The 27,826-nt window shown below is 42.5% G+C and overlaps 1 protein-coding gene across 3 annotated transcripts in view; it reads left to right on the forward strand.

The window, feature by feature from the left end:
* Window positions 1-5,812: 5,812 nt before the first annotated feature.
* suclg1 (succinate-CoA ligase GDP/ADP-forming subunit alph) overlaps window positions 5,813-27,826 on the forward strand; it is an 89,346-nt gene continuing 67,332 nt past the window's right edge. Inside the window, exons 1-2 of one of the 3 annotated variants that reach the window (XM_073042146.1) lie at window positions 5,813-6,039; window positions 26,213-26,319. In XM_073042146.1, the coding sequence (XP_072898247.1) occupies window positions 6,006-6,039; window positions 26,213-26,319 (141 nt within the window). In that variant the 5' untranslated portion in view covers window positions 5,813-6,005. The remainder of the gene's footprint in view (window positions 6,040-26,212; window positions 26,320-27,826) is intronic. The other 2 variants (XM_073042147.1, XM_073042149.1) reach the window with 2 other exon arrangements.

A 27,826-nucleotide genomic window follows, 5' to 3' on the forward strand; every position in this document is an offset into this window, starting at 1 on the left:
ACCGACAGGGAGTTCACGGACAGTATGACCCGGCTGATGACATACATTGAAAAACTGATTAACTCTGTTGCATTAATAAAGCACCTTGTTAAATGTGTAAAACATGTCTGCATCAGTGTTATCTTGTATTTCCATACAATGTTACATTAGGCTGTTACACATCTATTGTCAGAGAAGTACTTGCATAAATAGGTAAACCACCTTCATACGAGCAAGGACAGAAAACAGGGCAAAGTGTGTATACTTATTTATTCAGTAAGTTATGGGTCAAAGTATTTGGTGAGTACATTTCTAACTCTTCTGGCTTCAGTCTCATTGCTGTCTGTTCTGAAATTGTTAGGTTGTGTTCAAGAAAACAATGAAATGGCACGCTGCCGTCTGACAGCGTTTTCAGATCTCTCTGATTACCCCATCTACACTGATCTGCCCGAGCAGCGTTTTCAATTTTACACATTCTGGAGGACGTTTCTGAAAAGCTCCGTTTTCGGGAAAGGAAAACGCCGTTTTAGTGTGGATGGAGGGTAAAAACGAAGAGAAAAAGTTACGGATTTATCCAGCGTAGTGTGGACGTAGCCTGAGTTTCTCTGCATATTGATAGGATTGTTAAGGTGGTGTTTGGTGTGTTGCTTTTCATTAGTCGGGAGGATTGAGTTTAAACCCCTGGCTAATGTTGCAGCTCTATAACACCCTGGTTAGACCACACCTAGAATATTGTGTTCAGTTCTGATCACTTCATTATAGGAAAGATGTGGGAGCTTCAGAAAGGGTGCAAAGAAGATTTGGCAGGATGCTGCCTGAACTGCAGGGCATGTCATACGAGGATAGGTTGAGTGAGATAAGTCTCTCCTCTGGAGTGAAGGTGAATGAATGGTGACTTGATAGAGGTGTACAAGGCATAGATAGAGTGAGTAGCGAGAGACTTTTTTTCAGTGCGGAAATGGCTAATACAAGGGAGCATAATTTAAAATTGATTGGAGGAAAAGTACTGCGGGGAGGAGGGGATTCAGAAGTAAGTCATTTTTTCTACACAGAGAGTGGTGATGTGTGGACTGCCCTGCCAGGAGTAGCGGTAGAGGCAGATACATCAGAGAGAGGTATGCAGGAGGGACTGGTTAGACTGATTTTAGAGTAGGTTAAATGGTTGGCACAACATCGTGGGCTAAAGGGCCTGTACTGTGCTGTAATGTCCTACGTTCTATTGATTCACTACGCCTGGTCATGAATGATGATTAGGCAATTAAATAGCTCTGAGAACATGATATCAGGGTACTGCACATGAGTACTAAAGCAAAAACTGAAGCAACGTTCAGTCAGAAGTGCCAAACATGCGATCCCTCTTGCCTTCCTCCTCTGATTCACCATCACAGATGTCAGTCTCCAGTCAGGAAATGAATACAGCAAAAACCACAAGACCAGAGAACATTAAAAATGTGGCACCAAAGATCCATGCATCAAACCAACCATGACTCTACCCAGTAAAGTTACAGGACTGAAATTTAGTCAACCATGTAGAAAATAGTCATGTTAATGGAACAGGGCAAATCCTTAGCAGCTAATTGCCACCTAATTATGCAAACATGAGGAAATCTGCAGATGCTGATAATTCAATCAACACACACAAAATGCTGGTGAAACACAGCAGGCCAGGCAGCATTTTGTGTGTGTTACCACCTAATTATCTACTTTTTGTCACCTCTGTCCCAAATCCTGACTGGAGAAGTTCTTCAGAGTGGCCCCAACATCAACTATCTTCCGCTGCTTCATCAATAATCTTCCATCCATAAAATGATCATAAGTTGCAATATTTCCAGAATACATAACTCTCAATTCCATTTGCAATTCCTTAGCAAGTGATACAGCCAAGTGGCAAACCCTAGTTGATAATTGGTCTGGACTGTTAAGCAGCAAGTAACGCTGGTGCCATTAAACTGCCAGGCAGTGACCAGCTCCGACACAAGAAGGAGTGAGCATTTTCCTTTGATATTCAATGGCATCACCATCCCTTCCCCTCCATAAAAGCTGCCAACTCCTTCCAAAATTTTGTGTGTGTTGCTCAAGATTTCCAGCATCTGCAAAGTCTCTTGTACTAATGTCACTCACAACTGTATAGACCTCTATCAGAATGCTCCCTCATCCTCTGATGCCCCAAGTTTGTCCAGCTGTTCCTTACAGCTAATACTCAATAACCCAGGCAGTTTCTTTTGCACCAACTCTAAAGCCTCATCATCTTTCCTGCAATGTAATGACCAGAACCGTGCAAAATACTGCAAGTGTGGCCCGACAAAAGTTTCATGCAGCTGGCCATATCTGTCAGGTATCATTTGGTACCCAGTGAAGGAAGTTCAGGACTCAGAGTGACATTGGACAGGGATGATTGCAGCTTCCACATTGAAATCTGTAGAGAGATTGCTCCTTCTATTCAAGATTGTTGAGACAGTCAGTCCGGATCAGAAGCAGCATCTCCAACACCATCACACTGAGCTCGGGGGGCCCCCCACGGCTGTGCTGCAACACACAGCTCAAACCACATCATCAAGTTCTCTGATAACACGACCATGGTGGGTCTCATCTGCAAGAACGATGAGTCAGCATACAGAGAGGAGGTGCAGCAGCTAACGGACTGGTGCAGAGCTAACAATCTGTCTCTGAATGTCAACAAAAGAGATGGTTGTTGATTTCAGGAGGGCACGGAGTGACCACTCTCCACTGAACATCGACGGCTCCTCAGTAGAGATCGTTAAGAGCACCAAATTTCTTGGTATTCACTTGGTGGAGAATCTTACCTGGTCCCTCAACACCAGCTCCATAGCAAAGAAAGCACATCAGCGTCTCTACTTTCTGCGAAGGTTGAGGTAAGTCCATCTCCCACCCCTCATCCTCACCACATTCTACAGGGGTTCTGTTGAGAGCATCCTGAGCAGCTGCATCACTGCCTGGTTCGGAAATTGCACCATCTTGGATTGCAAGACCCTGCAGCGGATAGTGAGGTCAGCTGAGAAGATCATCGGGGTCTCTTCCCGCCATTACAGATATTAACACTACACGCTGCATCTGCAAAGCAAACAGCATTATGAAGGACCCCATGTACCCCTTATACAAACTCTTCTCCCTCCTGCCATCTGGGAAAAGGCACCGAAGCATTCGGGCTCTCACAACCAGATTATGTAACAGTTTCTTCCCCCAAGCCTTCAGACTCCTCAATACCCAGAGTCTGGACTGACACCAACTTACTGCCCTCTACTGTGCCTATTGTGTTGTTTATTATTTATTGTAATGCCTGCACTGTTTTGTGCACTTTATGCAGTCCTGGGTAGGTCCGTAGTCTAGCGTAGTTTTTTGCCTGTATTGTTTTTACGTAGTTCAGTCTAGTTTTTGTACTGTTTCATGTAGCACCATGGTCCTGAAAAACGTCATCTCGTTTTTACTGTGTACGGTACCAGCAGTTGCGGTCAGAATGACAATAAAAAGTGACTTGACTTGACTTAGTTGTCATTCTTCAGTACACCAGGGTAAAGAGAGTGAAACGATTGTTTCTCTGATCTGATGCAACATAAAAAAATGCAATAAGTATACAGAAGACAAGAAAAACATTAAATATAAAATAAATGCAATCCTATACATTTGGAAACTTGATTGTCAGAGGGCTGTGGTGTACAATGTCAAAAAATTGGTACTTTTGTCTCAGGGATGTTGACTGTAAGTCTTGTTTACTTTACAGAATGAATTACTTCAAGCTCGGAACTCTATTACCGTGCAAACACAAGTATCATCTCCATAATTTACTTCAATGATTGAGGTTTGGGTAATGCTGATTCTGGAATGTACTCACCATTAGTTGAAAAGTTTCACATTTGTTCTGAAGATTAGCTCCACCACTGCAGAGAGTGCAACATTGCAGTGAGAAAGTTTGAACAAAATGTAGCAATGAAGCAGCAGATCATAGAGACAAGATATTCAACAGACGGCTAGAAATCTGGAGCAACACAGAAAATGCTGGAGGAAGTCAACCAGTCAGGCAGCATCTACGCAGGGAAATGAACAGTCCTTAATGTCGACTGTTCATTACCCTCCATAGATGCTGCCTGACCAGCTGAGCTCCACCAGCATTTTGTGTGTGCATCTATGACGTAGATTTGTTTGACACTGGTCTTTACTGAAATGGGCTCTTTTGCCAAGATGGTTAGGATCATAAACCATTCTGCAGATACTGGAAATCCAGAGCAACACATACAAAATTCTGGAGGAACGCAGCAGGTCAAGCAGCGTCTACGGAAAGGAATAAAGAGACACTGTTTTGGGTTGTGACCCTCCATCAGGACTGGAAAGGAAAGGGGAAGAAGTCAGAATCATATTTGCAATTGGTTAGGATCATAGTTTGTTGCCATCTTGCAGCAAAGGTAAAATGATGACACATTTCTGTGAGTAATTGTATTTCAGCTCTTTATCCTCTGTGATTGATGGAGTCACAGCATTTATTTAGATAAAAACAGGCATAATGGTTGTTGTTGTTCTCACTTTTTTCTTGGAGTAGTTGCATGGTTAAAAACCATACTCATCGTCCCTCTAGATGGATGGAATCCGCACTAAGATTCAGGCAGCACCTTTTCTGTTGGCCGACAGACAACCCATCTGTAAGCCTTTCCCCCACCTCAACTTTAAACCGGGGATAAATATCTCTGAGTCCACCCAGTTACTAACTGAGTCTTTAGAACCATCTGTAAAGATAGGCAAAAAAGGAAAAAAATACTGCAGCTTTCAATGACCAGACACCCTCACACTACCTACAACACTCTGTTCATCCCATCAGATCTATTCCCACATCTGGAGATTTCTACGTCGGAATTCCTGGCCAGGCCACAGTTGGGCTATTCCACAAATCCCTGAGACTCTACTCCCATATTCCCTAATTATCCACCCAAAACGTTTGCCAATTCTGCTGGTATATTCCCAACAATCCATTAAAACCAAATGGGTCCAATGGGACTCACCCCACCCTACTAAGGAAGTCCAGTATGCAAGGCTCAATTTTTCTCTCTGCAGGTCAAGGGGCATCTCGGCTAATTCAATCCCAATGCACCTCTAGATGTGATCCAGAATGCTTCACTACAGAGTCTAAGGCACTGGCCTGTACAACATCCAATTTATATAAAACAAAACAAGCTGCCTCCCCATAAATCAAACAACCATAATCTGGACAATAGCGTATTAAAGTGCAATAAATTGTCAAACCCCTACAAGCACCCTAGTCATACCCAGCCATACAGAGCATAAAGTTAATGACCTGCTTACGTTTATCCTCCAAAAACTTTTTATGCCAGTCTCGCATCCAGCCATAGCCTCAAATATTTAAACATAGGAACTCTAGACAACAAACACCAGAGCAAGATGAACATAATCCACACTATGTTCCCGAGTAAGAACCATATATTTTGATAGAAACAGAAAATTTAAAACCCCAGTCCAAAGATCAAAGGCTGTTTACACAGACCTTATCACAGAGGTCGGTTAACATCCCTTTTCCACAGAGCCCCATCATCAACGTATAAAAGTCAAAACGAACCCAGACCCAAAACTATCAAAATATCATTAATTATAAGATTAAACAATATTAGACTAGCAACACTACCCTGAGGATCCCATTATCCACTATAAACTCTGCTTCTTCACCCACTCTCACTCTAAACGACCGGCCAAAGATTGTCCAGCGCTTCTCGCATTAAACTACAAATCCCAGAATCTCATTCGATCTCCAGGGCCGATCCCCGCCCCAAATATCGGGCGACCAGAGAGATTGCCTGATTACTGTTAAAAAAAAGGAGAGGAAAATTAGACCAAGTGTCAGGGGTTGGAGGAACATAGACCAAGTAAAGGCGGCAGATTTCGGGAAGGTTGTTGTCGGGTGGCGGGGTGCGGCTCCTGGGGACCGGGCTCTGGCGGGGCTTGGGCTCCCCTCCTCCCGGGTCCTCGGGCTGTCATTGGCGCTGACCCCGGGCCGGGTGGTGGACATGGCGCATGCCGGGCGGCTGCTACGTCTACTTGGTAAGTGATCTGTTCATGGTCACCATCTTCGGCGGTTGCCGGCCGACTCTGACTCACGGGCAAGGCCTGTGGCTCGGAAAAGCAAGGAGAGACGTACACAGGCTGGAACTTAACATCTAAGGATCTGGCGGGCAAAGGTCAGGGGGAACTGGTTAATGATCAAGATGTATAATGGGGACAGGACAGGAGCTGGGAGTTAATATCTGGGGGACGAGGGATTCAATTCAATATCTGTGCAACGTGGGATTGGGTTCATTATCTGCAATGTGGGATTGGGTTCAATATCTGTGCAACGGGAGATTGGGTTCAATAACTGTGCAACGGGAGATTGGGTTCATTGCCTGCAATGTGGGATTGTGTTCAATATCTGCACGGGAGATTGGGTTCAATATCTGCAATGTGGGATTGGGTTCAATATCTGTGCAACGGGAGATTGGGTTCATTGCCTGCAATGTGGGATTGTGTTCAATATCTGCACGGGAGATTGGGTTCAATATCTGCAGTGTGGGATTGGGTTCAATATCTGTGCAACGGGAGATTGGGTTCAATATCTGTGCAACGTGGGATTGGGTTCAATATCTGTGCAACGTGGGATTGGGTTCAATATCTGTGCAACGGGAGATTGGGTTCAATGCCCGAGCAATGCAGCCTTTGGGTTCTGTGCCTGGGGGAAGCGGTCTTGGGTGTAATAGCCGGAATAGATGGAAGAAATGGGCTGGTGTAATGTACTGTGCTGGATAGGAGCAAACGGACTTGGGTTGCCTATCTTTGTTTATTATAGAGCTTTTGCTTCTCTTTACCTACCTGCAAATATTAGCATGAACTATTTCCATATTTCTATGCCTTTTTAAAATTGTACTTTAAAATAAACTTACAGATATTGTGAATGTGCGGTTGATAACCAAATTCAGGAATTTTGTGTGGTACTTTAGATTTCCCTATTGGATTCACTTCTCACCTGTAATGTATTTCAGATGTTTTCTGCACTATCAGATTTGCAAATACTCTAAAATCTGTTATTAATTATAGTTCAGAACTGGGTAATCACTACTGTCTAAAGACAATTATTTGATTCATTTTCACTCTGAGTATTGTTGCTACTTTAGTTGACTGGGAGAATAGTAACTTTCTTTCATTTGAGACTGCTGCTGGTTGAGTAGTAGAGAGATAACATACAATGTAATTGGTAACCTGCCTCAGTAACTATCTTCCAGTAGCACTTAAATTCAGTGTGATGAAGGGCTTTGAGAGGTCGTTGATGAAGCATATCAACTCCTGCCTGAGGACCAACTTGGATCTGCTCCAATTTGTCTATTGTTACACCAGGTCAACAGCAGATGCCATTCCATTGGCTCTGCATTCGACCCTGAAACATCTGTAGAGTGAAGATGCATCTTGATGATGCTGTTCATTGACTACAGCTTGACATTCAACACCGTCATCCTCTCAAAACTAATCAATAAACTTCAAGACCTTGGCCTCAATATCTCCTTGTGCACTCGATCCTCAATTTCCTCTCTTGCAGACCCCAGTCAGTTTGGATTGGCAGCAACATCTCCACAATCACCGTCAGCACTGGTGCACCACAAAGCTTAGCTCCCTGCTCTAGTTGCTTCATACTTATGATTATGAGGCTAAGTACAGCTCCAATACCATATTTAAGTTTGCTGACAACACCACTATTGTTGGCCAAATCAAAGGTGGTGACAGCATATAGGAGGGACATTGAAAATCTAGCTGAATGGTTCTTTAACACAACCTTTCATTCAATATCAGCAAAACAAAAAGCTGTTTATTGACTATCGGAGGAGAAAACTGGAGATCCATGAGTCAGTCCTCATCAGGGGATCAGAGAGAGTCAATGACTTAAAATCCCTCTGCCTTGTCTTTCAAAAGATCTGTCCTGGATCCAGCACAGAAGTGCAATTTCATAGTGATAGTGCCTCTACTTTCTTAGAAGTTGTAAAGATTCGGCATGTCATCTAAAACTCTGACAAACTGCTATTGACACACGGTGGAGTGTATACTGACTGCTTGCATCATGGCCTGTTATGAAAACACCAATGCCCTTGGATCTACAAAGGGCCTACAGAAAGTAGTGGATACAGCCCAGTCTCTCACGGTTAAAGCCCTCCCCACCACATCTACAAGGAGATCTGCCACAGGAAAGCAGTATCTCTGTTTAAGGACCCCCATCATTCAGAGCAAGCGCTCTTCTCGCTACTGCCTTCGGGAAGGAAGTACGGGAGCCTGAGATCCCACACCACCAGGTTCAGGAATAGTTATTACCACTCAACCACCAGGCTTCTGCACCAGAGTGGATAACTTCATACACCTCGACACTGAACTGATTCCATAGCATATGGACTCACTCTCAAGGATTTGACAACTCATGTTCTCAATATTAGTTATTACTTATTTATCTATTATTATTTTGTTTTTATTTTTGTATATGCATAATTTGTTGTATTTTGCACATTGGTTGTTCATCTTTATATTTTTTCATTGATTCTATTGTGTTTCTTTGTATTTACTGCAAATGACCACAGGAAAATGAAACTCGGTAGTATATGGTAGCATATATGTACTTTGATAATAAATTTACTTTGAACTTTGACCCATGTTAAAATGAATTTGGTAGCAGCAGTTGGAATGGTCAAAGGGTCAATTAGTTCTTTAGGAGCAATGCTCATTGCTGAAGTATTTTAAAATGATTGTGACCTTTTAAGGAGCATAAACCGCCTATTATTTTAATAAAAGTGTTTTGCAAATTGCTTAATGAGAATTTTTAAAATTCAAACCTAGATGGCTCATAAGAGGAGGATAGAAACAAACATTTACATTTGAGATACTATAACCATATAACAATTACAGCACGGAAACAGGCCATCTTGGCCCTTCTAGTCCGTGCTGAACGCTTACTTTCGCCTAGTCCCACCGACCTGCACTCAGCCCATAACCCTCCACAACAATATAGATATTACAATATTGCATTTTCTAAAATTGTTTAGGTATTACTTTTTCTTGCTAATGTTTATTACATCTTTGAAAAAGTCTCACATTAAAGTGTATTTAATTTCTTTTGCCTGACATATAACTGTCCTCAACCCTGATTCCCAAGTATTTTCCCTCCAAGTAATTTGCATACTATTTGCCTCTGTTATTTTTCACCCGTCCTTCCACATGTTTACAGCTCATTTTTCTTCCCTATCTTTTGCTCAGTTCATCTACTTTTTTCCCCCTTTCTCCACCCATAACTGACTCTATGTTCAATATTCTGGTCTAACTTGTGCTTTTTCTCACTTTTATTGAAAGTGTGGGTCCATATTTACTGGTTTCAGGATAAATACGAAGTTGCTGCTAGTCAGGTGTTCCCAACCTTGGGTCCATGAACCCCTCAGTAAATGGTAGGGGTCCATGGCATAGAAAAGTTGGGAACCCCTACTTTTAATGAAGCTCACTGTTTGAAGGTTTCAGGTTGTCTGGAATAAGCTACTGGCTGTGCTTGCAGAGAGTGGAGAAGCATTCTCAGCACCTCCATGTTGACTTTTCACAATGCACTACTCAGAAGTCTGGTGTTTTATCCATGTGGTCTGGCTATGCAGGAACAACCAGAGATTTCCTCTTGTCATGGTGAACCCACCTTACTGCACCTAACAGCCTGCTTGATAGACACCCACAGCCATTCACTCACTTCACCAGTGACACAAAGCAGCAGCTGTGTATACCAGCCGCAGGGGGCATTGCAGCAACTCACCAACATCCCTCAGACAACGTTTTCCATACGGAAACCCTCTGCCAGCCAGAAGGACAAGGGCAGCTAAACCATGGGAATATCAACACATAGAAGTTGCCCCTCAAGCTGGACACTGTCTTGGGTTGGAGGTATAGAAGTATTCCTTCACTCTTGCTGGGTCAAGATTCTGGAACTTTCCCTTAGCAATATTGCGGGTAAACCCACACTTCAAGGTCTGCTGCAGTTCAGTAAGACAGCTCACCGCCATCTTCTCACAGGCAATTACGGATAAATAATCAAATGCTGTCTTAGCCTGCAAAGCCCACATCCCTTAAATTTTATTAAAAAATGGTTGCACGCAATTGGCAGAACAGATGCAAAAGATAAGAGGAATTTGAAGCGCAAAAGAAATCCAACAGTGGTGCTGCAGTTAAGACTTTGTCTCAGGGCTAGCTCCCGGTCTCAGGTACTGTCTGTGGAATTTCGACTGTGACTCCATGAGTTTTTGCAGGATACTCCTATTTCCTAACAATGCACTCGTAAAGTTTTAAGAGATATGGATGGCATGGCATCTGGCCCAACTGCCCAATTACACCCACTCATTCGTTCATGATGTGCCATGTAATGTGACATGGGTAAACATGATTGTTCTTAGCAATTTTTTCTACAGAAGTGGTTTGCCATTGTCTTCTTCTGGGCAGTGTCACTACAAGATAGGTGACCCCAGTCATTATCAATACTCTTCAGAGATTGCTTGCCTGGTGTCAGTGGTTGCATAACCAGGACTTGTGATATGTACTGGCTGTTCATACGACCAACCACCACCTGCTCCCATGATTTCACATGACTCTGATCAGGTCCACCTTGTCCAAGGGTGACCTGCAGGCTAGCGGAGGGAAGGAGTGGCTTACACCTTCTTTGGTAGAGACGTATCTCCATCCTGCCACTTGCATTTACACCCATGTTACCAATTAACCTACTAACCCGTACACCTTTGGAACGTGGGAGGAAACCAGAGCACCCTGAGGAAACCCACGTGGTCACAGCGGAAAACATACAAACTCCTTACGCAGTGGTGGGAATTGAACCTGGGTCCCTGGCACTGTAACAGCGTTGCGAGGATAACCCGCTATTGTTAAGTTATCCCTTACTGTTGGTGATATAATAAACAATAAGGGGAGCTGATGGCCTGGGAGAGAGGATAAGGTGCAGGCAATGTATGAAGGGTGTGGACTTGTTGTTTTGCTCTTCCTGATATGTGGAATGACTCCCTGTGTTGTAATAAATAAGGTTAGAATTTCTGCTGCTTTTATCAGAAACAGAGGAAAGGTGGTCGTGAAACTGACAAAATTGGATAGTGCAATTTGCAGTCCTTCCTGGAGATCCTTTGTACTATTCTGTTTTGCTTAATGAGCATGCGCGTGATGGATGAGCACTTGAATCACAAGACCTAGAAGGGCATGGGCCAAGTGTTGGTAGATGGAATATAGATGGGCACTGGATGGTCAGAAGACACAGATACTGAAGATGCTGGAATTGGGAGCAAAATCCAAATTATGCAGTTTGTTTTTTGCACATTGGTTATTTGCCAGTCTTTGTTTATGTATATCTTTTCATAAATTCTGTTGTATTTCTTTATTTTCCTCTAAATGTTAGAAAGAAAATTAATCCTGAGATAGCATAACCATATGTACTTTGATAATAAATTTACTTAGACTTTGGAACAACTTGCTGAAGGAACTCAGCAGGTCTGTGGCGGGGAAGGAATTGCCAAATGGAGAGGGAAGATAGGCAGCATAAGAAGAAGAAGAGCAAGGTGCAACAGGTGCCAGTCAGTGATGAGCATGGTCAACACCGATAGGCATCTGATGGTCAGCGTGAACATGGTGGCCTAAAAGGTCTGGTTAACTTTGACTGTGTTTATAAAGGTGCTCATGCTCTGGGAGCCCCCTTTTATGAAGTTTTAAAGTATCGATAAGACGGGTGCCATGATAGCGTAGCGGTTAGCACGATGCTATTACAGCTTGGAGTGTGAAATTTCGACATTCAATTCCCGCAGCTTCTGTGAGGAAGGTTGTTTGTCTTTCCCTTGTGTGAATGGGTTTCCTCCAAGTGCTCCAGTTTCCTCGCACAGTCCAGTCCAAAGATGTACTGGTTAATAGGTAAATTGTCTTGTGATTTGGCTAGGGTTAAATGGGTGGGTTGTTGGGCACGTGGCTCATTGGTCACTGCTGCATCTAAATCAATCAATCAATCAATCTAATGAATTCCATGTTCAATTCACAGTCAGTGTGGCGTTTGCAAGGTCTTGAAATGTATATTCAGCAGCCTCAAGCTGCAGTTGGATTGGCATCGTTAACCTGTTGTTACAATCACCAAGGTTGTCTGGCACCTTTTATTTGCCATTTCTTTTCTTCTCCACCTCACTGTCCATGTGATCAGTGAGAATTTTCAGTCTGTTATTCAACACCACAGTGATTTTATTTTCTATGGGCTGAGTATTCCAATTACATGTTGATCGTTATATTTCTCATATTTCTCACCATGTAGATGGAGGTAATTTGGCCCAATGAATATTCCCACAGACCCATTCCTGTCCTTATTTCCCTTAGTCTATTTTTTCTTACATGTCTGTGAATGTCATCACTTACACTAATGATAATTTACAGTTAACTGCCTTTGAGATGTGAGACCAAAGAGAACCTCTTGGGGCAAATGCATACCATGACAGGCACATGTTTAAATGCTGGCAGAGATCAGGATTGAACCCGGTTCATTGGAGGTCACCACATATTAGAGTCATAGAACACTACAATCCAGAAACAGGCCCTTTGGCCCTCTAGTCCATGCCAAACTTTCTCTGCCTAGTCCTATTAACCTGTACCCGGACCATTGTGTTTGTTGATCAGAACTAACAGAATCTCAAGGTGTAATTAGAGGGAGCTGAACTGTGCAGAGGAGAGTTAAAAACAGTGCTGGAAATGTGAGAAGCAGAGCACACCAGTTGCTGGAAATTCGAAACACAAAGGGAATGCAAAAAGATCAAGTATCATCTATGAAGAGAGAAAAGACCGACCAAAGTGGATTACCTTGGTGAGGTCTGACACACATGAGAGGTTGCTTATCTGAAATAATTGAATGCTCCTGTTTTGCCTCAGAAGTGGCTGGTTCTGATCCCCTTGTAACAATAACTCGGATTTCCTCTCTTCCGAGATGTTACCTGGTCTGTTGATTATCTCTAATGCTTTCTCTTAATATTTCAGATTTCCACATCAGCATTTCTTTCAAAATGAGAGTTTTGTTTCAAGTACTGTAGCAAAATGATAAACTAAAACATCTTGGTCAAATTAATCTTTCCCCTTTTAGGTCAGGGGGTACCTCGGATGACTTCTCCCCTTTCTCAATCTCCCTGTCTCCATCTCTGGAGACAAACGGTCTACTGATACCTTTTATAAACCTACTGACACTTACAGCTATCTTGACTATACCTTCAACCAACCTGTCTGCTGTAAAGGTGCATTCCCTTCTCTGCCACATCTTTTCCCAAGGTGAGACTTTCTTTTCCAGGACATCAGAGGTGTCTTCTTTCTTCAAAGAACGGGGTTTCCTTTCATCATCTATTGATGCTACCCTCACCTGCATCTCTTCCATTTCCTGATGTCTCCCCTCACCCATGGAGAGCGCTCTGACAGGCTGCATCACTGTCTGGTATGGAAGGGCTACTGCACAGGACCGAAAGAAGCTGCAGAAAGTTGTAAATCTAGTCGGCTCCATCTTGGGTCCTAGCCTACAAAGTACTCAAGACATCTTTAAGGAGCAGTGTCTCAGAAAGGCAGCTTCCATTATTAAGGACCTTCAGCACCCAGGGCACATCCTTTTCTCACTGTTACGATCAGGAAGGAGGTGCAGAGCTGAAGGCACACATTCAGCGATTCAGGAACAGCTTCTTCCCCTCTGCCATCAGATTCCTAAATGGACATTGAATCTTTGGACACTACATCACTTTTTTTAATATACAGTATTTCTGTTTTTGCACTTTTTTTGTAATCTATTCAATATACATAATTGATTTAGTTGTTTATTATTATTATTTTTATTTTATTTATTATTTGTTTCTGCTAGATTATGTATTGCATTGAACTGCTGCTGCTAAGTTAACAAATTTCACATCACATGCTAGTGATATGAAACCTGATTTTGATTCTGATCTTCCTGGTGCCTTAACAGGGGTAGCTTCTCTTGTTCTCACCTACCACCCCATGAGCCTGCACACTCAGCATATCATTTTTTGCAACTTCTGTCACATTCAACAAGATCCTACCTCCCTCCCACTGTCCACTTTCCATAGGAATTGCTCCCTCCGTGATTCCCTTGTTGAGCACCTTTGCTCCATCTGCAAAAAGCAGGATTTCCGGATGATCAACCATTTTAATTCTAACCCCTATTCTCATTCAGACATGACAGTCCATGTCCTCCTCTACTGCCACGATGAGGCCACTTTCAAGTTGGAAGAATAACACCTCATTTTCCATCTGGGTAGTCTCCAACTTGATGGCATGAACTTTGATTTCTCCAACTTCCAGTTACTTTACCCCTGCCCTGCCCTCTTCTTCAATTCCCCATTCTGGCCTCTCTGACCTGTTCTCTTCTCCTTAACGGCCTATCACTTCACCCTAGTATCATTCTTGCCTTTTCTCCCATGTCAACTCTCCTCTCCTGTCAGATTTTTTTTCTCTAGCCCTTTACCTTTTCCAGCTATCACTCCCAGCTTTTTACTTCATCCCTCTCCTGCAGCCACCTGGCTTTATTTGCCACTTTCTAGCTAGTACTCATTCTCCTCTCCCCACCTTCTTATTCTGGTTTCTTTCCCTCTTCCTTTCTAGTCCTGATATAGGGTCTCTGCCTGAAACATTCGACTATGTATTCATTTCCATTGATGCATCCTGACCTGCTGAGTTCCTCCAGCATTTTGTGTATTTTACTCTGAATTTCCAGCATCTGCAGAACCTTATGTGGTTTTGATTAAATTACTCACAGCTTCCATGTTTCAACCAACATTCTGCATCTGTTAATCTCCAGTTTAGTTTTTTCTTGTACTTTGTTTCTGCCTTCTAGACATATTTCATTTTTAGCTTTTGCTAAATACAAACACAATAAGTGTATGTTATCTCCAGACTTTGTAAAACTTCCACATCCTTCCATTTAAACTTTGAAGCTTTTATTTAATATTGCCCAGTACCTTGATCTGTGGTTGGTGGAATTATTAACCTTTGATCATGCTCTGATAACCTATCAGAATAAACTACCTTGTATAATACTTGATTCTGCTTCCGATATATTGTGAGACACGTACAAAGCTAAATTCAGTTTTCTGCATCTTCGTTATATTACAATCTAATTTTCTCTTGTAATACAGTTAAAAGCCCCAAATACTTGCAGACAAAGGCACTTATCCTTCTGGAGTCAATCTAACATTCTCCACAACAGCAAGTTTTGATGATAAAATTTCTGACATACTCTGTCTCAACTAGACTTTGATTTCTTGCTGGATCATCAGTTTGTCTGGATGATTTCATCATATCAGTTCCGATTTTCTTTTTATTCTAGTTTTAAATGATTGTCTTCCCCCCCCCCCCTTTCCCAAGTTTATTTGACTATAAAATGACCTCTATGCCACCTCCCTTCAGTCGTAATTGCAATTGGATAAGTTTCTTGACCTCTTAGATAATGCTGCAAATTTATATATCTAGAGCTGGGGTTCCCAACCTGGGGTGCACGGACCCCTTGTTTAATGGTATAGGTTCATGGCATAAAAGGGCTCGGAACCCTTGATCTAGAGGAAAGCATACACTCAGTGGCTACTTTATTAGGTACTTCTATATAGTTACTTGTTACTGCAAATATGTAATCAGCCAATCATGTGGTAGCAACTGAATACATAACAGCATGCAGACATGGTCAAGAGGTTCAGTTGTTGTCAGACCAAACTTCAGAAATGTGATATAAGTGACTTTGACTGTGGAATGACTGGGGTGGTTTGTGTATCTCAGAAATTGCTGATCTCCTGGGATTTTCACACACAACTATCTCAAGAGTTAACAGAGAATGGAGCAAGAGCCAAAAAAGATCCAGTGAGAAGCAGTTCTGTAAAATGTCTTGTTAATGAGAAAGCTCAGAGGAGAATGGTCAGATTGTTCCAAGCTGACGTGAAGGCAACAGAAAATTACCATGCGTTACAACAGTGGTGTGCCGAAGAGCATCTCTGAATGCACAGCACATCGATCCTTGAAGTGGATGGGCTACAGCAGCAGAAGACCACAAACATACTCAGTGGCCACTTTATTAGGTACAGGCGGTACCTAATAAAGTGGTCACTGAGTGTATATTTTATAGTGTACTGACTGTAATGTTTGCTGTTCTTCCCATGATGACATTTCTGTCAGTAATTATACTGGTGAAACTTGTTTGGTTTGAAGAAATTATTGAAAGAACAAACTTTCATTCCTCTCTCTGCGTGACTTTTATGGCAGAGCTAGATTTACTGATGTGATCATAAATTCAATTGCAGCATTTAAGAAGCATTTGGACCGATACTTTAATGAACAAGGCAGAGAGGGAAATTGAATTGATGCATACAAGTATGATTAGTATAGATAGGCGTGATGGTTGACAAAGACACTATGGTTCGAATAACCTATTCCCATGTTGTACAGACTCGGACCCTGTAAATGAAGTATTTAAATATCTTTGCTCAGAAATTATTGGAGTGTATCTGATGCTGGTAATTCACCAATGCTATCATGCTGTTGTAGGTATGCTTTAGTTGAAAATAGAGCAGAAAAAGAGTGTTGGTTATTCACTGTTTATCATCACCTCATTGCGTTACAGTCAATGAAACAATTTTCAACGAAGTCATTACTGTAATGTGGAAAACCCAGCGGCAGTATACTCGGCAGATAAATAGTGTCCCGACTGAAAAGGGGTAAGGGGCTTTGATTTAGTGTTTTGACTGAAATGGGGAAAGGGGCTTTGATTTTGTGTCCTGGCTGAAATGGGGAAAGGGGCTTTGATTTTGTGTCCTGGCTGAAATGGGGAAAGGGGCTTTGATTTTGTGTCCTGGCTGAAATGGGGAAAGGGACTTTGATTTGGTGTGCCATCTGAAAGATGACACATCCAACAGTGCAGCTTTTCCTCTTTGCCTCATTGGAACTTTAGTATAGAATTCTTTTTTGACTTGGACTACAATTCACAGTCTTCTCACTTAGCAGTTTACATGAATTAATCGGTAGTAAATGGTGACAATACCTTCTGTAATTTCTCCTTTTTTTAATATAATTTTATGTCTTGAGACATCGCAATAAACACTGTAAAACCACTGATTATTGTCCATTGCTAATTGCTGCTGAGCATCTGGTGATTAGCTTCCTCCTGAACTGATGTAGTATCTACAAAGAGGAATTGAGGATTTTGATGGAATTTCATTGAAACAATGACGATGTTGTGGCGACCCACTTCCTAGCGCACTCGAACCAGCTCACAAATAGCCAGCGCGCTGGCACAAAGGCCAGTGTGAAGTCCCACGTGAACCGGCTGGAGCTGAACTGTAGCTGCACCGTACGGGTGCCGTAGGTCCTTACTGTGCTGCCGTTCATGGCCCTCAGGAGGGGACCCGGTGCCCTGCTGCGGGTGTCATAACTCGTCGGAGGTAAGACGCTGATCTCGGCACCGGTGTCGACCAAAAAACGGCATCCCGACCTCTTGTCCCACACACATACAGGAGGCTATCCCGAAGGCCAGCCGCCGTAGCCATCAGCGGCGTTTCCCGGGAACTTGCAGGGTGGGCGACAACAGCGGACCTCTGCGCCCCACTGCTGGTGGTAGAAGCACCATTGTTCGTTGGTCTCCTCACCCTTGCCTCTGGGGTTAGCGGGCTCTGTGGCTGGGCCTGGTCTGGTTTGCTGCTGGGAGCGTGGCCTGGTGATCTGTGCAACGGATGCCCCACTCACCTTCTTGGCGTTCCACAGCAAGTCCGCCCGGGCTGCCACCTTCCGGGGGTCGCTGAAATCCGCGTCGGACAGCAGCAGGCGTATGTCCTCGGGCAGCTGCTCCAGGAATGCGTGCTCAAACATGAGACAGGGCTTGTGTCTGCCGGCCAGAGACAACATCTCATTCATTAAAGCCGATGGAGGTCTGTCCCCCAAACCATCCAGGTGCAGTAAGCGGGCAGCTCGCTCGTGCCGTGAGAGTCCGAAAGTCCTTATGAGTAGGGCTTTGAAGTCCGTGTATTTGCCGTCCTCCGGGGGCGACTGTATGAACTCCTCAACCTGGGCGGCTGTCTCCTGGTCGAGGGAGCTCACCACGTAATAGTCATGTGTGTCGGCCAATGAGGCGTGCAGATCGTCTTTGGGCGCCGTGCGGATGCCGAGTAGGACCCAGGGAAGCTCGTCCACCCAGTTAGCTCCTCTCAGGCGGGCCATGAGAGCCGACTTTAGGTGACGGTGGAAACGCTCCACCAGGCCGTTCGACTGTGGGTGGTAGGCTGTGGTGTGGTGCAGCTGTGACCCCAAAAGGCTTGCAGAACTGTAAGTTTGTGTTTGTACGAAGGGGCGGGCATTGGCCACCGCTGCAACGGCCCTACGAGGGGCCGTTTACGGTGCTCAGGAACAACGGGTCCACGTTCGTGCTGTCGTGATGGACGTTGGGGGGAGAGAGGAGGTTTTCACGGTGGACCGACTCAAACTGGCCCATGTGGACTTGGCGCAACCGGTCGAGTTTCCGGCACCGTGGCGCAGAGGCCAACCTCCCAAACAGGGTCCGGCCCAGACTGTGGACATTGGGGGGTGTATCGTCGGTTCTGGGGGCGGGTTATGTGGCAACCCACTTCCTAGCGCACTCGAACCGGCTCACAAATAGCCAGCACGCTGGCACAAAGGCCAGTCCCAAAAGGGCGCCAGGTCTGCTTCACCAAGAAAGGGAAAAGCCCGCGGGGGACTGTGAGTACGTGCCCCCTACAGCATCCGCGCCCGGGGAGGGCGGGATCAGGGAGGCTTTAAAGCGAGGCTGTGAAGTTCGAATAAAATCTTCTTTTAACTGCAGTTTACCGACTCCGTGTCGTTATTTTAGCGCTGCGTGTAGCACACTGCTACAGTGTAATCCAAGTCAAGATGGTTTGTGACTTGGGGGGCAATGTGCTAGTGGTGTTTTGAAATTCTGCTTCTTGACCTATTAAGTAGTAGATGTTGCAGCTTGAAAGGTGTTGAAGAATTCCTGATACATTTTTGCATTATGGCTTAGACCATGAGACATAGAAGCAGCATCAGCCATTCGGCCCTTCAAGTCTACTCTGCCATTCCATCGTGGCTGATTTATTACCCCCTCACCCCCATTCTCCTGTCTTCCCCTCTTAACCTTTAACACACTTACTAATCAAAAACTTCGTAACCTCCTTTAAATGTAGCCAATGACTTGGACTCCACAGCCATCTATGGCATTGACTGACCAATTAATTTTATTGATTCAGTAAAGAATTTCCTCTTTATTTCTGCATCTCTGTTCTGAACAAACGTTTTTCTGTTCTGAGGCTGTAGTCTCAGGCCTGAGACTCCTCCACCATAGGAAACATCCCCTCCATGTCCATTGTATCTAAGCCATTTAATATTCGATAGGTTTCAATGAGATCCCCCTAAATCTTTGAAATTCCAGCGGCTACAGGCCCAAACTCAAATGCTTCTCATGAATCTCCTCTAGACCTTCTCCACAGCACAACATTTCTTAGATGAGGGTTTTTAAGATGGTTATGCAGTGATGGGCCAGTTCTGGCCAATTGTCCTTGTTGGAGTTAAGATGGGATCTTCCTGTTAAAAGGAGACTACTCCATCTAACATAACATGCCTTTGCAGATAGAAAGGTTTCTTTGAGTTAGGAAATTAGTTATTTGCTTCTGCATATATCAAGTTGTTGTAATGGAAAATAGGGTGGGTAGAGTGGATGGAGTCAGTAAATTGGGCTTCCTTAATCATTATATCCTTGCTTTTGTGGTGTAAATGTTCCTTGCTGCTTTTCAGACCAAACATGGTCTTGTTGCATGCAGGAACAGAATAGTCCGTTTATCTTTGGTGTTAAATATGCAACGTGTTTTGAAAGAAAACACATTGAGGGTTTGCATTTGATTGTACCTGTTATTCCTCACTAAAGGAACATGTATTATGTTAGCTGAAAGTTTCCTGAAATGCTGATGTGGAGATTTGAGTGATATTTCCACCCTATTGACTTGCAGAAATTTCTTTCAGTTGAATGGCGGAAATGCCTAAGCCATTGATTTAAAGTACCCTATTAACCGGTTTACACATACATTTTCTGCTAGTGTGTACCACTCAAAAGTATACAAAATCTGTACCTGAGGCACTGATTCCAGAGAGACTGAAATGGTGGGAGTCAATTACAGAGAGTGAATGCAGTTTTCAGTGCTTGGCCCTTGGCTAGTACGTACAGAGCTTGGCAACAGGAGACCTTGGATAGTAGTAATTGTGAACAGCCAGAGTAGATTCACAAAGGTCAAGTTCCACTTCGAGACTGCTGCTATGAGGATATAGATCATAGAATCCTAATGTGCTGTATCTCTGCATGCAATGCTTCTAAGGTTGCGAGCACACACACACACACACATCTTTTGCTACTTCCATGTGGTATGCTCCTTCCACATTCTCATGACCCTCTGAGTGAAGAAGTTTCCCTTCATGTTCCCCTTAAACTTTTCACCTTTCACTCTTAACCCATGACCTCTGGTGGTAGCCCCACCCAACCTCAGTAGAAAAAACCTGTTTGCATTTACCCTATCTATACCCCTCATAATTTTGTATATCTCTATCAAATCTCCCCTCAATCTTCTATGTTCCAGGGAATAAAGTCCTAACCTTTTCAATCTTTCCATATCCAGTGCCTGTAAAAAGAATTCACCCCCATTGGAAGTTTTCATGTTTTACAACACTGAATTATAATGGAGTTAATTTGTCTTTTTGACACTGATCAACAGAAAGACTCTTTCATGTCAAAGTGAAAACAGATCTCTATAATTAATTAATTACAAAGATAAAACAAAAATAATTGATTGCATAAGTATTCACCCCTTTAATATGACATACCAAATCATCACTGGTTTAGCCATTTGGTTTTAGAAGTCACATAATTAGTTAAATGGAGATCACGGTGTGCAATCAAAGTGTTTCAATTGATTGCAGTAAAAATACACTTGTATCTGGAAGGTCCAACTGCTGGTGAGTCTGTGTCCCTGGCGAAAACTACACCATGAAGCCAAAAGAACAATCAAAGCAACTCCACAGAAAGGTTATTGAAAAGCACAAGTTAGGAGATAGATACAAGAAAATTTCCAAGTCAGTAAGTATCCCTTCGAGTACAGTTAAGTTAATCATCAAGAAATAAAAAGAATATGGCACAGCTATAAATCTGTCTAGAGCAAGTCATTTTCAAAAACTGAGTGTCCGTGTAAGAAGGGGACTAGTGAGGGAGGCCACCAAGAGACCTATGACAACTCTGGAGGAGTTGCAAGCTTCAGTAGCTAAGATGGGAGAGACTGCGCATACAACTGTTACCTGGGTGCTTCACCAGTCACAGCTTTATGGGAGAGTGGCAAAGAGAAAGCCACCGTTGAAAACAACTTGCATGAAATCTCAGCTAAAGTTTGCCAGAAAAGGTGGGAGACTGAAGTCAGCTGGAAGAAGTTTCTGTGAATCCAAAATTGAGCTTTTTGGCCATCAGGCTAAATGCCATGTTTAGCGTAAGCCGAACTCCACACATCATTAAAAAAAAATACACCATCCCTACCATGAAGCATGACGGTGGCCGCATCATGCTGTCGGGATGTTTCACTGCAGTAGGCTTTGTAAGGCTTGTGAAGGTAGAGGGTAAAATGAATGCAGCAATATACAGGGAAATCTTGGAGGAAAACCTGATGCAGTCTACAAGAGAACTGCAACTTGGGAGAAGATCTGTTTTCCAGCAATGCAACGAGCCCAAGCATAAAGCCAAAGTTACACAGGAATGACTTAAAAACAACAAAACTAATGTCCAAGTCGGAGTCCAGACCTCAATCCAATTGAGAATTTGTGGCTGGGCTTAAAAAGGGCTGTTCACTCATGATACCCGTGCAATCTGACAGAGCTTGAGTGGTTTTATAAAGAAGAATGGGGAAAAATTGCAGTGTCCAGATGTGCAAAGCCCATCCACACAGGCTGCCAAAGATGCATCCACTAAATATTGACTTGAAGGGGGTGAATAACTATGCAATCAATTATTTTGTGTTTAATAATTGTTATAACGTTAGACCAATTTGTAGAAATTTGTTTTCACTTTTGACATAAATGAATCTTTTCTGTTGATCAGTGTCAAAAAAGCCAAATTAAATCCACTGTGATTCAATGTTGTAAAACAGCAAAACATGAAAACTTTAAGGGGGGGGGTGAATACTTTTTATAGGCACTGTAACTCATGTCCTCCAGACTTGTAAATTTCCTCTGTACTCTTTCAACCCTATTTATATTTTTCCAGTAGGTAGGTGACCTAAGCTACATAAAATACCCTAAATTAGGCCTGTCCAACATCTCTTGCTGAATCTAAGCACAAAACTCCATTATCTTGGATCTGGTCATAGAGATTCCCTTTTAAGCTTTAATAAAATGTGAATTAGGTACCTAGATCGAGTAGATGTGGAGAGGATATTTCCTATAGTGGGCTTGTCTAGAACCGGGGATAGCCTCGGAATAGAAGGATGCCCATTTAAAATAGCAATGAGGAGGAATTTCCTCCTTTAACGAGATGGTGGTGAATCTGTGGAATTCACTGTCATTTGTGGAAGCCAAGTTATTTGGTATATTTAAAGTAGAGGTTGACTGGTTCTTGATTGTTAAGGGCATCAAAGGTTACATAGAGAAGGCAGGGGAATCAGATTGAGAGGGATAATAATCAGTTATAATGGAATGACAGAGCAGACTCGATGGGCCAAATGGCTTATTCTGCTCCTATATCTTGTGGTCTTATGTTGACACAGTAGCTTAGCAGTTAGTGTAATTTTCACTTTTACAGTGCCAACTGTAAATTCAGGGTTCTATATGTAAGGAGTTTGTATGTTCTCCTCATGACCACGTTGGTTTCTTCACAGTACTCGGGTTTCCTCCGGGTGCTCCATATTCTTCCCACCTTCCAAAGACGTACAGTTAGGGTTAGTGAGCTCTGGGCATGCTAGGTTAGCACCAGAAGCATATTGACATATGTGTTCTGCCCAGCACAATGCTTGATGATTTGATTTGAAAGAAATAATACATTTCAGTGTGTTTCAATGTACTTTTGACAAATAAGGCAAATCTTTTCCTTTTTAAAAATTTTTATTCCCTGTTTCTCTTTACAATTCTACTGCCAGGACTTAAGAACTTTTTAAAAGCTATTAATGCTTTTTGAGATAGTGATTTAGATGCATATCATATTTTTTACTGAGTTAAGTATTGTATGTAATTAGTTTTGCTACAACAAGTGTATGGGACATTGGAAAAAAAGTTGAATTTCCCCATGGGGATGAATAAAGTATCTATCTATCTATCTATCTATGCTTGGCCTTTTCTGTTGTGTTGTATTAGATGTCACTGCCCAAATGTAGGCACCTTCTTAATTTCATGCATCCATAATCAGAGAACTAGGAACCTATTGTTGACCTTCACGACTTTTTTTCGATCTTTGCTAGTCTTGCAACTGTGATTTTTGTCAGAAAGTTGGGAACAGCTTCTTTAACACCCCCTCCCCCGCCCTGTTGCATATGGAATTCAGAAGAGGTTGCCTTTACCAGCAACCAAATCATTTTGGTGTTCCAAACACACTGGCACGTCTACTGCATTTCTCATGCAGAGCTTATCATGAAGTACCACCAAAGGTATGGTTCCTTGCATATTTCACTTTACTTGTGCTCAGGTTTTCATATCGCATTAATAATGGAAATCTCTGCCTGCACCTACATGAGATTTTCTGTTTGGATAATTTCTAGGTGTTGCATTAAAAGTTTGTATATATTTTCCATATTCATGTATTTAGTTTATTCTTGCATTATAAAAAAATAAAGCTGGACTATGTCTGGTTTCTGGAGATAATATTTTCACAGTGGTTTTGGTGAGGTATCAGAGTTGACGAGAACAAGATAGTCATTGTGTGTTTTGATCTTCAGAGGTTTCTGATAAGGTGCCACGGATATGTTTATCAGCAAAGCAGGAGCACGTGGCATAGCAAAGTCAATGATAGCATGGATAAATGACAAATGGTTATTTTTTGCAATGGAGGAAGGTAAATAGTGGCATTCCCTAAAGATCAGTGTTGGGGAAGGTACTCTTCTGATCTGCATTAATGATCCAGACTTGTGCAAGATATAGTTTGTAAATTTATGAATAATACAAAACTAGTGAACTGCAGAGGACAGTAAAAGATTGCAGTTTCGTACAACAGGATAGTAGACTGGGCAAACAGAGGCATGTTTATTAAAGTTAATGTGGAGAAATGTGAGGAGATGCATTTTGGTAGGAAGATTGAGGAGAAGCCATGCATCACTGAGGAGCTCCTACTACAATTCTAGAAACTACAAAAAGTAGTAGATTCGGCCCAATCTATCACGGGTAAAGCCCTCCCAGTCATTGAGCACATCCACGTGAAACATTATTGTAGGAAATCAGCATTCATCATCAGAAATCTCCACCACCCAGGTCATGCTCTCTTCTCGCTGCTGCCATCAGGAAGAAGATACAGGAGCTCAGGACTCACACCACCAGGTTTAGGAACAGTTATTACCCCTCAGCCGTCAGGCTCTTGAATAAACGGGAATCACTTCACTCAACTTCACTTGCCCCATCATTGTAATGTTTCCACAACCAGTGAACTCATTTTCAAGGACTCTTCATCTCATGTTTTTGATATTGCTATTTATTTATGTTTGCATTTGCACAGTTTGTTGTCTTCTGCACTGTAGTTGAGCATCCTAGTTAGGTGGTCTTTTATTGATTTTGTTATGGTTACTATCCTATGGATTTATTGAGTCTGCCCACAGGAAAATAAATATGAGGGTTATACATGGTGACATATATGTAGTTTCATAATAAAAATTACTTTGAACTGTGAACTTGAAACCACAATAGCCTAGGGGTTAAGTTACTAGATTAACAGCAAATTTCAGGACCACTGATTCTGTCAATCCTTAGATTCTCAAGACTTGAGTCTTGTGATGAGGGAATTGTCCTTTGAGGAGAAATTTGCTGCTCATTGATGAATGAATGTTCGAAGTTCAATGTACATTAAACATTGGTGAACTAATTGAAACATGGAGAATCCTGGAAGGGATAGAGTGGAGATTGAGTAGTTAACTCATCTGATTTCAGGGTATAGGCAGAGCATAATATCAGGGCAAGGGATCAATTTTTTAAGTGTGAGGTGAGAAAATAGCTTCATATCCATGTTTACATCTTTCCTTAGAATGGAAAGGCCATTCGGCCCACCCTGTTTATGCTAATCTGTCACATTCCCCACTTACCTCCCTATAATGTCTTCCTCATGTGCTTATCAACTTCCCCTGATTCTCTTCATATCCACCTACAGAAGTGGTAGTACACAGGAGGTAATTAATCTGTTCACCCACATGTCTTTGTGATGTGGGAGGAAACCGAGCAACCTTTAAGGGGAAATCCATGTGATAACTAGGAGAACTTGCAAACTCCACATGAACAGCACCATTGTTCAGCATTGATTCTGGAGCAATGAGGCAGCAGCACTACCAGGATTATGAATTTATGGAGTACCTCAGAGATGGTAGATGCTCGGTGGCTGATTTTAAGTTGTTTGGAGGAAAGTCTGGAGTGGATGTCAGAGGTCTTTTTTTTTACACGGAGTGTGGTGAGTGCATAGAATGCTCTGCTGGGGTGGTGGTGGTGGCAGGTACATTAGGGGCATTTAAGAAACTCTTAGGTAGGTACATGGATGATAAAAATAATGATGGGCTATGCAGAAAGGAAGAGTTAGATTGATCTTGGAATAGGTTGAAAGTTTAGCACAACATAGTGGGCCAAAGGGCCTGTACTGTTGAGGTAGTGTTCTGTGTTCTATGCAATTACATTCAAGACTGAGATAGATTTTTGGTCATGGGACTCCAGTGATTTGGAGATTAGGCAGGAGATTAGAATTGAGAGGATTGGCAACAACCTTAATGAATTGTGGTCAGGCATGAATGTCTTCTGGCTATATCCTGCTCCCACTTCTAATGTTCTTAAGAAATAATCAGGTATACATATTTTGTGACAAAAAGCATCACAATTATACATACATTGTCGCTTTCCTAGTGGCCTCTTAGACAGTCAATATGCACTAAATAGTGTAATGTTAACGTTACCTTTTTGTCAGTTGCAGTGGAACGAAGTGGAGTGAGACACTGCTACACCAGCACAAGACAAAACCTCTACATAGACAAGACAACAAAGGTCATATGCCAGGGTTTTACTGGAAAGCAGGTGTGTCATATTTGTTTCTTGTCTGTCTTTGAGCAATATTTATCAAGAACATTTATTTCTGCCTCGTAACTTTAAGTTTTTCCCTTGCAATGAGTGCTATTATCTTTTTTGTATTTTCAATCTGAAGTATTAGTATATAGACAGTGTCACCCTCCTCTGGGCTTTGCAAATCAGTTTTCTTTTAATTTCACATTTCCCTTTTATATATTTTCAGTCCGGTAAACATCTTCCCTGAGCCAAGGTCCGCTCTATCATCTCAGAACCAATAGAGTTTTTTCAATGTTATGCCTATTTTGCATAAAGCAAGATTTCATAAGCAACGTTTTAATGAATAACATGGTCTGTTTTTGTGAAATTGATTGTGGGATGAATATTGTTTAAAGAACTGGATATTTCTCATCATAACTAGATATAGAATTCCCTGCTCCTTGTTCCTATGGGGGTCCTTTACAAAAGGTTCACCACTACCAGCTTCTGTAGAGCAATTCAATGCCAGTTCCAGCAATAAATCAGCGTACTCTCCCATTGCTGTACTGTACTATGTGGTACGGATTTCTTTTCACCATTTACAAACCCCATTTCCAGAAAAGTTGGGATATTTTCCAAAATGCAATAAAAACAAAAATCTGTGATATTGTGGCGACCCACTTTCTGCGCAGGCGAACCGGCTCACAAATAGCCAGTGCGAGGAGGTAGATTTGGTAATGCACCTCTGACATCATTTCCGCCCGGAGAGGGCGGGCGCTAGGGACTAAATGCCAGCGCCGCGAAGTTTGAATAAACTAGTCTTGAAACGACTTACCGTGCGTTTCAGCGCTGTGTGTAGCAGATTGCTACAATATGTTAATTCACATGAGCCCTTATTTAACTGACAAAAGTACTGACCAACTTAATTTTATTTTGTAAATATACACAAATTTAAAATTTGATGGCTGCAACACACTCAACAAAAGTTGGGACAGAGTTAAAATAAGATTGAAAAGTGCACAGAATATTCAAGTAACACTGGTTTGGAAGACTCCACATTAAGCAGGCTAATTGGTAGCAGATGAGGTATCATGACTGGGTATAAAAGTAGCATCCATCAAAGGCTCAGTCTTTGCAAGCAAGGATGGATTGTGGCTCACCCCTTTGTGCCAAAATTTGTGAGAGAATTGTTAGTCAGTTCAAAAGGAACATTTCCCAACGCAAGATTGCAGAGAATTTAGGTCTTTCAACATCTACAGTACATAATACTGTGAAAAGATTCAGAGAATTCAGAGACATCTCAGTGTGTAAAGGGCAAGGTCAGAAACCACTGTTGAATGCGCATGATCTTCGAGTCCTCAGGCGGCACTGCCTAAGAAATCGTCATGCTACTGTGACAATTATAGCCACCTGGCCTCGGGAGTACTTCGGAAAACCATTGTCACTTAACACAGTCCGTCGCTGCATCCAGAAATGCAACTTGAAACTGTATTACGCAAGGAGGAAGCCATACATCAACTCTATGCAGAAACACCGGCGA

The sequence above is a fragment of the Hemitrygon akajei genome, chromosome 4 (genome assembly GCF_048418815.1).
Source record: "Hemitrygon akajei chromosome 4, sHemAka1.3, whole genome shotgun sequence".
NCBI lineage: Eukaryota > Metazoa > Chordata > Chondrichthyes > Myliobatiformes > Dasyatidae > Hemitrygon > Hemitrygon akajei.